The 13270-nt window shown below is 37.2% G+C and overlaps 1 protein-coding gene across 1 annotated transcript; it reads left to right on the forward strand.

Moving 5' to 3' along the window:
• Positions 1 to 464: 464 nt before the first annotated feature.
• Positions 465 to 3118, forward strand: LOC141676965 (uncharacterized). Its single transcript, XM_074482690.1, has 7 exons — positions 465 to 736; positions 921 to 1038; positions 1295 to 1383; positions 1498 to 1544; positions 1651 to 1739; positions 2112 to 2245; positions 2326 to 3118. The coding sequence occupies exons 1-7, from the start codon at positions 632 to 634 to the stop codon at positions 3013 to 3015; spliced, it is 1272 nt and encodes a 423-aa protein (XP_074338791.1). The 5' UTR covers positions 465 to 631; the 3' UTR covers positions 3016 to 3118.
• The last annotated feature ends 10152 nt before the right edge of the window (positions 3119 to 13270 follow it).

Genomic DNA, 13270 nt, shown 5'->3' on the forward strand with positions numbered 1-13270 from the left:
AGAGTGAAAATACTAAACTGTACCATACATTTACGATAAACATATTCTGAAAAGATTAATACAAGGATAATTCGATAATTTCGCATTCCATTGCTTTGGAAACAAAAAAAAAGCTCAGGAATTAACATTTCCCCAAATTTATTGACAATGGTATGTGTTACCTGCCCTCTACTATTACAAATTCTCAGCAGTACAAAATAATGATTTCGTTTATACAGATAATTGGGCACACGTGGAAAATGGATGATGACACAAATCGAATGGTTTCCGTTAGGAATCGCTTTCCGAACGTCATGATTTTGACTTGACCAAACTAAGGTATTATATAATCTAGCTTTATGAAATAACGGCTTCTCTCATTGCTTTAAATACCACTCTCTAACCCTTTTTTCTTACAACTCCCAACCAAAAACACAAAGTAGTCTCTCTCTCTCTCTCTCTCTCTCTCTCTCTCTCTCTCTCTGTCTCTCTCCCTCTCTCTCTCGGGATTTTATTGAGCTACAGAGTACTGCTTTCTGTCTTTAAATTAAACACATTGCGTGAACAAGAAGTCTGGAATTTTTGCTACATCAGCTCAGCTATATATTATAGCGGAAGTTGCAGGGCTAGTTAGATTGTGAAATATTAAAAAATGGGAAAGCTAGAGTTTCATAATCACAAGCTTCAGAAAAATAGAGATAGAGTTGAAGCTGTTCTTCATCTCCTCAAGAAACAAGCTCCTCTCTCCCTCAAACAGGTCTCTCTCTCTCTCCCTACCCTCTCTCTCTCTCTCTCTCTCTCTCTCTCTCTGCTCTCTCTGCTCCCTCTCTCTCTCGCCCTCTCTCTCTCTCTCAGTGCATGAAATGGGCTAGCCGTGATTGCAAACCTAAATATGTTGTAAAAACCAAAATTTGGATTAACACAGATATACTGATTTGCAGGAGAAGTATTGCAGTAGCAGGTGCATAGAGAGATATTTGAAATCAAAAGGAGAGAATGTAAAAAAAGCTGCCAAGCATTTAAGGGCTTGCCTTTCTTGGAGGGAGAGCATTGGCATTGGTACAACTTCATTCTTCTTGTTTGATATAAAGTATCTTTAGTAAAGCAGTACCCTTATCAAATGTACACTTATCTGCTTTATTTTGTTTGGTTGCACACTAATATAGCTGGAATCTTGCTTTTTTCCTTTTTCTCCTGTCTTACGTCTCAATGTACCTTAAAATACGTGTAAAATTCAAAACGGAGAAGTAAATAGCGAATAAATGAAATGTGATAATTCATTGTTCATTAATCGTTGTGATTCGTGGAAGTGCAGAGAATTTGATAGCTGATGAGTTCTCTGCAGAGATTGCTGATGGTGTAGCTTATGTCTCCGGCTTCGACGATAACTCTAGGCCTGTTTTGGTACAGTCCCCTCCTCTATATATTTTCTCGATACATAATATAGCATCGTCGTTTAGGTATACGAGTACTCTAGTAGTAAGAATTTGAACCCATGACCTCCTTGTGTTTCCTCAGATTCTCCGAATCAAGCAAGACTACCACAAGTTTCACTCGCAGAAAATGTAAGTTTATAGTCACTGTTAGTCACTGCAGTTGTTTGTCTGCATGTACAAACTAGTACTTTTCGAATTTCGAATGCATATATGATAAATTTGATTAATTTTATAGGTTGACTCGTCTGGTGGTATTTACACTTGAGGTTGCAATAGAAAGCATGGGAAAAAATGTGGAGCAATTTGTGCTTTTAATTGATGCAAGTAAGTCCAGTTTGTGCTTTAAATTCATGTTCCCTGTATTGAGTAAAATTTTAATTTTAAGGGTACAGTGTACAATCATTAAATATCCCTGTTCTTGGGCTGTTCTGGAGAGAGAGAGGGAGAGGGAGAGGGAGAGGGAGAGGGGGCGAGAGAGAGAGAGAGAGGGAGAGAGAGAGAGGGAGGGAGGGGGAGAGAGAGAGAGAGAGAGAGGGAGAGAGAGAGAGAGAGAGAGAGAGAGAGTAACATTTTTCTCAAAATTAAAGGATCATGTACTATACTACATTGAGTAGAATCTCGATAAATAAATATTCTTGAACTGAATAACGTCAAAAGATTAACATATTCTTTCCGCTCTCAATTTTACTGTAACAGGCTTTTTCAGATCAGGCTCAGCATTCATGAACATGGTGCTTGTTACTCTGAAGATCATAGCTGACTATTACCCTTCTCGTCTTCATAAGGCCTTTGTCATTGATCCTCCTTCCATCTTCTCTTATCTTTGGAAGGTAATTACTTTTTACTTTTCGACTGTACGGTAATTTTTGTATTTTAGTTATGATTTTAAACACTGTGACATGTAATGCAGGGTGTGAGGCCATTTGTTGAGTTGTCTTCACTTACTACAATTGTTTGCTCACTCGAATTCGAAGATTCGATGGAGTTCAGCGATCTCACAGCGTATCCCCGGGCCTCATCGTTCCGATTTAACCCTTCTTCAGTACTATCAAATGTGAAGATCGGTTCTTGTTCCTCGTCTCGATTCTCGTTCACCGTGGCACATCACTTTGACTCCGTTAAGCCTTGGTACCTCAATTTCGGTGACACGTCAACATCCAAAGTAGGTCCCACCAACGCGACATTGGTGGGTCCAGCACTGACGTCAGCAGCCAATGCCAGGTCATTCTCATTCACGTCACCAACCGCCAGGGCGCCACGTGGCAACATCGACAAAGTCGCGAGGAAGAGCTTTTATCCATCCACACCATTGCCACAAAAGACTCAAGCATTTGATCACACAAGTATCAAACAGCCAAGGACACCTAAGCCTTCATTTCTCCAGTCACCAGCCATGTCATTCTTCACTAGTAAAAAGGAGTGCCACGTCAGCAAGGCCGACAAATGTCGCGAATCGTTCTCCATGTTCTTGAAGTTCTATAGGCGCCCTTACGATGAGATGGCTTATCGGTCTAAAATGAGGCCGCCACTAGGAGGCCTCATCTCCATCATCTCTCCTCAGCTTCGACGTCGACACGTGTCAATCTCTCAACGGTTCTGATTCAAGAAAACGGCCAATGTGAATACTAGTATATTATTAATTTATTTTTTGGGACTTATTTCAAAAGGAATTGCATGTTTTGTGGTCGTATTAAATTTATTTATCCAAATCTCTAGAGTGCATCGAATTTTGATCAACAATGCGTAATAGAATGCTCTAAGCACAAGTTAATAAGTTCTTCACCGCAAACATCCCCTTCCCCTACTAGACATCGGTCCTTGGACATCGGTTGCTCAGACGACCGATGTTAAAGTTATTTTAGGCATCGGTTATTTTTAAAACGATTTTACTGCTAATACTAGATATCGGCATTTTTTATATAGTAACCGATGTCTAAGTTGTTTTTTCTAGTAGTGTTCAGACAAAGGAACTGCATTGTTATCTTGTCCGATGCTCTCAAGCTTTCCACGAACAATGAAAACCATCTTATCAATTAGACCTCGATGAACAAAGATTCTGCTTCCTTTTACATATGTTTTTAGCCTCATTTTTTCCTTAATGGCATCTAAGACAGACTCATTTATCAAAGCAACAACTGGGATTTGAAGCATGTACAGCAAGTAAAACTAGTTAGGCTCCGCAGAATAATAAGTATTTTGGTCATAGTTGAGTTAACCTCTATGCACCTGCTATCCTGATTAACATATAGCGGAAAGAATGTCAGTATGTCGAAAAGAGATGTAAAGAAAAACAATAAAATGAGAAATTTGTTCCACTTTTGAACACTTTTAGCATAAGGATGCATGACCCTGCCTGGAACATACTGAATCAGCGATGAAGAAGTTCTCCAAGCCCCGGTATTTGCATCTTCATTATGGCTATCAGGAAGCTCATTGTATTGAAATATATTTTCATGTTGTAAATAATATTAGGAAGGATAATATTTAAATAGCTTTTTAGTATTTTTGGCGGGAAAGTTAGTTACTAGAACAGGATATTATATATATTTTTAGGCTTTCATTGTAACAGAGGAGAACAGAGAGTTTATTGAGCATCAATGAACAAACAAATATTTTTCTCAATTTCAGTCTAAGATGGAGAAGAGTCTCCATCTTCTCATGGTATCAGAGCAGTGAAGATCATCTTGATCTCCGTTGCATTTTCATCATTTCTTCTTGTTACATTTCTGTTTCAGATTTTTTAGTTTGTTCTTTATTGAAAATCCAAACGAATTGTTTTTAGATTTGTTTTAGTTTCGCTCTTATACATTCATCAGATTCAAGACTAATTGTGTTCTTGTTTTGATCTTGAGTTTGTTTCTTCCTTGATTTGTTCAGTGTTCGTCTTTAAATTTTACAAAATTTCTCTCAGACCTTTTATCAAACACTTATGGCGCAATCTGAATCTTCATCTCAGACTTATGCTCCCAGCAATAATACGGCGATCAATTATAATGATCCGTATTTCCTTTCTTCTAATGACAATTCTAATGCTCAATTAGGTCAGATCATCTTTAATGGAAACAATTATGTCAACTGGAATCGTAGTGTTATGTTGGCTCTTGGCGCGAAGAATAAGACCGGTTTCATTGATGGAACTTTGCTTCGTCCAGCAGATGATTCTCCTGATTTGCAGAAGTGGATTCAGAATGATTACATGGTTACAGGTTGGATTCTGTTCTCAATTGATAAGTCTATTGCTGAAAGTTTTATTTTCACTCCATCTGCGAGAGCATTATGGCTTGAAATCAAAGAAAGGTATGGACATTCTAATGCGCCTCAATTGTATGAATATCACAAAACTTTGATGTCTATTGCTCAGAATGATGATTCTATTGTTGATTACTATAATAAGTTGAAGAAAGTATGGGATCAGTTACAAATTCTTGAGCCATTTCCTGATTGTACTTGTGGAGCAATTACTAAGTGTACTTGTGGCTTAATGAAGAAGATTATTGAGTCAGATCAGTTGAGTAAATTGATACAGTTCATTGTTGGATTGAACAAGTCTTTTGATCAAGCAAAAATCAATATCTTAAGTATGGATCCTTTACCTTCCGTCAACAAAGTTTATCATATGTTACAGCAGATTGAGAGACAAAACTCAATCATTAATTCACAATCTGTTAAAATGAGTGTCTTGTTTACTGCAAGAAATATTCCATCTCAGTTTGGATCCAAGTTTTCTGGTTCACAATTCACTGGACCACAGAGAAAAGATATGAAGGATTCCAGGAAGAATAAATTGGACAGGTTCTGTGATTTTTGCAAGATGAAAGGACATGTTAAAGAGCAATGTTTCAAGATTATTGGTTATCCTGATTGGTACAAAGGCAAATTTCCAAATCAACAGGCTAATTCTAAAAATTCTGATCAAAGGTTTGCTGGGAATGTTCAAGAGTCTTCTGCTGGTGTTCTTGGACATTCACCTCTGGATTTGACTACTTCTCACTCAAATGATTTTGATACAATTGCTGGTTCCTCTAATGTTGATTCTCAAGGAAATAACTCAGTTCTTTATAAGGAGTTTCTCAAGTTCATGCAGCTAAATCAACATTTCACAAATTCTTCTGCAGCTGAGTCTTCTTCGATTAACTTTGCAGGTACCTTATCAGCTTTTTCTGCAAATACATTTCAATTGTTCAATGATAAGCATGTTTGGATAATAGATACTGGTGCTAGTGATCATATGGCAACTCATTTAGATATTTTTTCTTCAACACAACCTCTATCTCAACCACTTACAATTGTTTTGCCAGAAGGTACCCTTAAAACAGTTCATACTGTGGGAACTGTTATCTTAAACAATCAAATTACTCTGTCAAATGTTTTTTACATTCCAGAATTTAAACATAATCTTCTATCATTAGCAAAGCTTCTTGATCAACATCATTTAATTGCTAATTTTCAAACCTCTTCCTGTTATTTCCAGGACCTTACAACTAAGCAAATCAAGGCTATAGGCATAAGGCATGGGGGTCTATATAGATTTCTTTCTGATATGTCTTCTATTTCTGGTTCTATTAGAAACAATTCTGGTTCTTTTGAACAAGATGCTTTAGCATCTTCTTTCCAATGTAATGTTTCTTCTGATTTGTTACATGCTCGTTTGGGACATATGTCTGTATCAAAATTCCATCATTTGAATGATATATCTTTTGACAAGAATACTAATAATATTTCTGATTGTGAATCTTGTATTCTCGCAAAACATCATCAGTTGCCTTTCACTGCATCTAGTTCTATAGCATCAACATGTTTTGATTTGGTACACATTGATCTTTGGGGGCCTTATAGAACCCCTTCCTTTTCTGGAGCTTCTTATTTTTTGACAATTTTAGATGACCATACTAGAACAACTTGGACACATTTGGTGCATACTAAGTCACAAGTTCCAGATATAATTTCTGCTTTTCTATCATATGTTGATAACCATTTTCATAAGACTGTTAAGAAAATTCAGAGTGACAATGGAACAGAAATTGTTCAACATTATTGTCATACCTTGTTTGCTTCTAAAGGAATTGTACATCAAACTAGTGTGGCTGGGGTTCCTCAACAAAATGGCAGAGTTGAGCGCAAACACAGACATTTGTTAGATACTGCAAGGGCTATCAGATTTCATGCAAATTTGCCTATTAAATTCTGGGGAGATTGTATCTTAGCTTCTACATATATAATCAATCTCATGCCCAGTTCTGTATTGTCTTGGAAATCTCCTTTTGAAGTTCTTATGCAGAAACCACCTGATTATTCTAGGTTAAGAGTTATAGGTTGTTTGTGTTATGCTAGGCTTCACACTTCTGACAAGCTTGCTCCTAGAGCTTTTAAATGCATACTTCTTGGTTATCCATATGCAAAGAAAGCCTACAAACTTTATGATCTTGATAACCACAGAATTATTATCAGTAGGGATGTAATTTTTAAGGAACATATTTTTCCTTATAAACAACCAATCTCTGAAAATATTTCTCATAATATTCCTTTTTCATCTGTTGATCTTTCAACAGAATCAACTGACTCTATTCCTCCTTTTCCAGACCTCTCACATGGTTCTGATTCTGATAATTCATATTCATCACCTATTTCTCCTTCTAATTCCTTTTCACATCAAACCAATCCTATACAACCTCTTTCTACTACTATTGTGGACATTGCTGATAATGCAACTATACCTTTAAGAAGGTCTACTAGAGCAGTGGTTTTACCTCAGAAATACAATGACTTTCTTCTTTCCAAATCTATTCAACCTCCTGATAGATCTATATCTACTTCTCAGGCTTTTAATGTCTTTATACAACCCGAATTGTCTAGTTTTAGCTCGGCATATTTGACTACTTTATCTCAGGTTTTATCTGTCCATGAACCTACTTGTTATTCTCAAGCACAACATGATCCTAGATGGGTTGACGCCATGAATTCAGAAATACAGGCTCTTGAGAAAAATCATACATGGGATTTAGTTTCTTTGCCCTCTGAAAAATCTACTATTGGCTGTAAATGGGTATACAAGGCAAAATTTAATCCAGATGGTACATTAAATAAATGCAAAGCCAGATTGGTTGCTCGGGGTGATAAACAGATAAAAGGGAAGGATTACAAATATACTTTTAGTCCAGTAGCTCGTTTTACTACTGTTAGAGTCTTAATTGCTCTTGCTGCTTCTAAGGATTGGGAAATTCATCAATGTGACATTGATAATGCATTTCTGCATGGTTATGTAGAAGAGGAGTTATACATGGTTCCTCCTCCAGGTTATAGTGTTCAACCAGGATTAGTTTGTCGATTGAGAAGGTCTATATATGGTCTAAGGCAAGCTGCCAGGGCATGGAATGTTGAGCTATCTAAACATCTGATTCAGATTGGTTATACACAATCTAAACAGGATTATTCTATGTTCACAAAAACTGAATTGAATGGCGATTTTACTGCTATTGTGGTGTATGTTGATGATCTTTTGATCACTGGTAACTCTTTGACACAGATTAAGTTTGTTAAAAAATCTCTTCATGAAGCTTTTACAATCAAGGACCTTGGTCATTTAAAATATTTTTTGGGGATTGAAGTTACTAGAACTTCTTCAGGTATTCTTCTAAATCAGAGAAAGTACATTTTAGATCTCTTGAAGGATTTTAATCTTGAAGAATGCAAGGCTGTTTCTGTTCCTTTCCAAAAAAATTTACATTTAAGTACTGCAGATACACCTTTGTTGCCTGATCCTGAACCATACATGAGACTGGTTGGTAAACTGTTATACTTAAACATGACAAGACCTGATATTTTTTATTGTGTTCAACAATTGAGCCAATTTTTGAATACTCCTGCGCAATCTCACTTTCAAGCTGGTTTACATGTGCTGAAATATCTTAAAGGTACTGTAAACATGGGGCTATTTTATCCATCCAAGTCTGATCTTTTGCTCCAAGGCTATTGTGATGCTGATTGGGGCAATTGTCCTTTCACTGCAAAATCTTTGTCTGGCTATGCCATTTTCTTGGGAAAATCTCTCATTGCCTGGAAAACAAAGAAGCAAAAAACAACTTCCAAGAGTACTTGTGAAGCAGAGTATAGAAGCATGAGTTACACTACAAGTGAGCTTATTTGGCTGCAGGGTTTACTTTTAGATTTACAGATTACTGTTCCTCTTTCAATTAATTTGTTTTGTGATAACACTGCTGCTCAATACATTGCTGAAAATCAAGTTTTTCAGGAGAGAACAAAACATTTACGAGTTGACTGTCACTTCATTAGAGACTATGTTGACAATGGTTTTTTGAAGATTCTTCATGTCAAGACTTCTCTTCAGCTGGCAGATCCTTTTACCAAGGCACTGAATCATGACCAACTTCAATTTTTCTGTTCCAAGCTTGGCCTTGTCTTTCAACATCCTCGTCCAGCTTGAAGGGGGGATATTGAAATATATTTTCATGTTGTAAATAATATTAGGAAGGATAATATTTAAATAGCTTTTTAGTATTTTTGGCGGGAAAGTTAGTTACTAGAACAGGATATTATATATATTTTTAGGCTTTCATTGTAACAGAGGAGAACAGAGAGTTTATTGAGCATCAATGAACAAACAAATATTTTTCTCAATTTCAGTCTAAGATGGAGAAGAGTCTCCATCTTCTCACATTGGCTTCAGGAGGGCTCACTGGAATTATAACAGATGCTTCATTGTGGCTATCAGGAAGCTCATTGGCTTCAGGAGGGCTAATATATGGCCGATAACATCAGATTTTAGTAGAAAGGGGTAAGACTGATAGCATTGACTTCGAGAAAGAACACAGACTGAGACCGTTAACAACTTCAATAGTTTATTTGTAGGAAAATGAAAATACTGATCATTTATATCTGAACTGCACATTATGTGTCCTTTCACCAGGGACGGATCTTTTAACAATCATTCAGTCACATTTTCCTATATCTCTAAACAAGTTCAATACGACTTACTGCGTGAATGACTCTTTGGGTAAAAGGCCAGAGTAAAACCTAAAGACTTCCTCCAGGTCTGCAGCTCGGAGTGTAAATGCTTCTACATTTGTTAAACATCAGATTTTTGTGCCATGGAGGACAACTGATCATTTATAGATTCTAGTGGACAAGGGTGAAAACTTAAAGCATTGATCTGAGACAGTTAAACAACTTTATTCTATATAGCAGAAAATTTTGCTGGAATGGAAGAATGAGATGCCATGCACTTTGACAAGGACACTTCACTTGATAAGTAACTTCCATGGCACATATTGCTCATTTAACAGATGCTGAAAGATTACTAGTAAAGTGAAGAATAAGTTCTGCTTGTCCCAAGTATCTTTAGCATCTTCTAATGAGCACTATGGAACTTCTGGTGATTGGAGTGAAAAGAGTTCACTGGAATTGATATTTGATGAAACGCTATGCATCGATACCTTATCTTCATTTGCAAAGCATCTTACCATCTATTGCTCAGTAGCAGTCATGATCATAGTCAAAGAGAACTTCCACCACAGAGAGAGCTGGTGTCTGATTATCCAGCTAATAGCAGTCACGATCATAGTCGAGAGAACTGTAACCACACAGAGCTGGTGTCTGATTTCCAGCTAATAGCAGTCACGATCATAGTCGAGAGAACTGTAACCACACAGAGCTGGTGTCTGATTTCCAGCTACAGTAATAAGATGAAGAACTTGTTCCACTTCTGAACAGTTTTAGCATGAGGATGAATGACCCTGCCTGGAAAAAATTGAGACAATGAAAAAAAAGTTCTCCTTACCCAAGCCTTAACATTTTCATAAGGGCGATCAGGGAGCTCATTTCCGTCTGGAGAGTTTACCGGAATGATTACGGATGATGGCTTTCTGGACATAAATCTTACAACCTGACCATTTTCATTTTCAGCCATTTTTACACGTGTAGGTGATATCAGATGAGCGATACCAAAGATTCAAAAACAAAGAATGATCAACTGACGTAGAGAAAAAGGGCTAAAACTGAGAGCATCGACTTGAAAAAGAACACAGAACGAAACCGTTAACTTTTTTAGTTTATAAATAGGAAAATTGCAGGAAGGAGGATGAAACTCTCTTGACGCTTGACCACAACATGATAGAATCATTCAACTCAATCTACCACAAATGTAAATTTAAAATGCCAACTAATGCTGCAAGTTTACCAGAAAACAAGAATATACTTTTCAATATCGAATTAAAACTTAGGAACACCTTGTGTGAGGTAGTTGGAACTTGGAAGGGCCATTGTACAACATATGAATAATTATATTTATACTTTGTACCTTTGCTTGATGTATTTTACATTCTGATTAATCTCTAGGGGAAAGAGGCGAAAACTGAGACAAATGACTTCAAAATAATTAGAACAAGCAAGAGTTCAACAAATTTTTACAACTTCTGGGAACATCATATAATGATTCACCTTCAATCAACCACGAATACGTTAGAATGTAGCACACTATCAAGAGTACAACTTTAATATGATTTACTGCGCGAAAGAATCTTTGGGTAAGCAGATTCATTCATAATGGCACCTTGTACTAGAGGATTGTTGATCCGAAGCCCAGAGTAAAAACTGAATACTTCCTCCAGGTCTGCAGCTCGGAGTGTAAATACTTCTACATTTGTTAAACATCTAACAGTCCTCTTGCTTAGCAATTTCTGTCCTGGAATCCTAAATTTTTGTCCATCTCTATTCAGAACATAATGCTCTAGGCACAATGTAACAAGTTCTTCAATAGAATACCTGCAACAAATATGTTAATAATAATAATCCCCTTCCTTCTTGAAGCGTTCAAAGGATTCGTCCAAGCAATTTGTTGAAGTCATCTCCCAAGCTACTTTCTTCAATGAGGGCGCGCCCTAACATTTCTATGTGTTGGTGCCACCTCAAGAAATCAATCAAAATCCCTTTTCCATACAACTTGAGGGCGCGTCTTCTGCACTCATAACATATAGGGCGCGTCCTTGAGTTCAAAGTTTCCTTTATTCATATCAGTCTGAGGGCGCACCTTGAGCCTCCAAGGCACTCCTAACCCATACTGCATAGAGAACGCGCCCTTACATTTCTAGGACTAAAGGGCTTGCTCTATCCTTCTTTTATTATAGGCATGAATATCTCATCTTCATCTTTTGACCCGCTTTTGACCCGAATAATGCTTGTACCAAATTTTGGGCATAACAACTATCCCAAATTACATATGCTATTGAAAATGGGATTGAAATTTTTAGTCTTCTCCATTTCTTATGGAAATTTGTACAAGCCTTAAAAACACAGGGCGCGCCCTTTCAATAAGGCGCGACCTTGAAAGTTAAGGAGCCTTTTTTCTCGGGAATAACAAACATCGTGATTGACGTGATATAACAACTGTCACACGTCTTTTTCAGCTATAAATACCAATTTTTTTCACTTTGTGTTTTTGTACTTTACCATTTTCACTCACTCTCTCTCTAAAAAGATTCACAACGGTAATCATCCCGTCCTCCTAATCCATTCATCTTACTCATCTTCTTCAAAGATATGAATTATCTTCTCTCTTTTTCCAATTTTATTAATCAAATCTGCCATTTTTTTAAATGACTGTTCGTTTCGTATTGGTGTGTTCTTCATATTTGTTTTGTGTGTGTGTGTATATATATCGTATGTATTATTTAGATCCGTAATCATAGGATTTCAAAATTTAAATTCGTATTTTTGGAATTTCAACCGTTACTCTAATTGTCATCTGTGCCTAGTTCGGATTTAGGACGCGCCTTGAAGGGCTTCCATGAGATTTACTTTAAGTTTATGTTACATATAACTGATCACTATTTTAATCAGGGTTCGTCATCTTATTAAGGCGCACCATCTTACTATGCACCTCTTCTATTAGGCGCTCGTTTCAATAACATGTTAAGCAGGGCACGCCATTACTCTTTAAGGTGTGCCTTCTCTTTTTCATGTTCCTTTATAATCTTTTATTTCTTCTATGGACGCGCCCTCAACAGATTCTTTCATTTATTCTGACAGCTGGAAGACGAGGGCGCGTCCTCTCTCTTTCACCCTTTCAAAGACTTTATCACCAAACTTGGGATATACTCTCCCCCAAATACCTATTTCAAACCAGATTTTCCAGGCATTCATAGAACTGCTGAATTCTTAGAACGGGTAGCGTGTCTTATTCAGGATTTCAAAGAAGGCAAACTCATGACGAAATCTCCAAACTCATCTTCTTTAGACAATCTCCCTTTGGCTCCAAAAAAGAGAAAGAAGAAATTGATTTCGAAAGAGAGATCACCAGCCCATGTTGACAGATATCTAGATGACTTGCTCGAGTAATTAAACTCATATAGATATAGAGGGGTAGAGATTGGGGTAAATGTAGGATCTGATCCTTCAAAAGTTTCTTATAAATCCAGTTCCCCTAGCCTGTCTCCTCAATCATCACCGGGCACACCTATTTCTCCGGATACCGAGGGCGTGCCTAAAGAGGATTCCCCTGCTATGCGAGACGAGATGATTTTTTTTGATGAAGATACTTATCAATTCTCAAATTCTCCAGAGCCTTCGCCCGTCCCTTTCGAGCATTAGGAGAATTCTGACAGTGAAGTCGATTTTGATTGGAGCAAGTATGAGCAATACACTGAAGCAGTGAAGAAACGTTTTAGAAAGGAGCAAGGAAAGTTGTGGGATTTCGTCTAGTTGCTCAGATGAACAGTTGGAATGGTTAATGAAATTTTATGATATGGAAGGAATGTGAGCGCGCCCTTTGAGCATGATGCGCCCTCACATTTTCAATTATGGGAAAAATTTCAGAATTCCCAGAATGGTTACCAGCCCGAAGT

The sequence above is a fragment of the Apium graveolens genome, chromosome 1, assembly GCF_009905375.1.
Source record: "Apium graveolens cultivar Ventura chromosome 1, ASM990537v1, whole genome shotgun sequence".
NCBI classification, from domain to species: Eukaryota; Viridiplantae; Streptophyta; class Magnoliopsida; order Apiales; family Apiaceae; genus Apium; species Apium graveolens.

Excerpts from the sequence above, each read along its gene's own strand:
- LOC141676965 (XM_074482690.1), top strand. The coding sequence starts at position 632 with ATGGGAAAGCTAGAGTTTCATAATCACAAGCTTCAGAAAAATAGAGAT. Across the intron at positions 737-920 it reads CTCCTCTCTCCCTCAAACAG|GAGAAGTATTGCAGTAGCAG; the intron begins GTCTCTCTCTCT and ends ACTGATTTGCAG. Across the intron at positions 1,545-1,650 it reads AAGTTTCACTCGCAGAAAAT|GTTGACTCGTCTGGTGGTAT; the intron begins GTAAGTTTATAG and ends TTAATTTTATAG.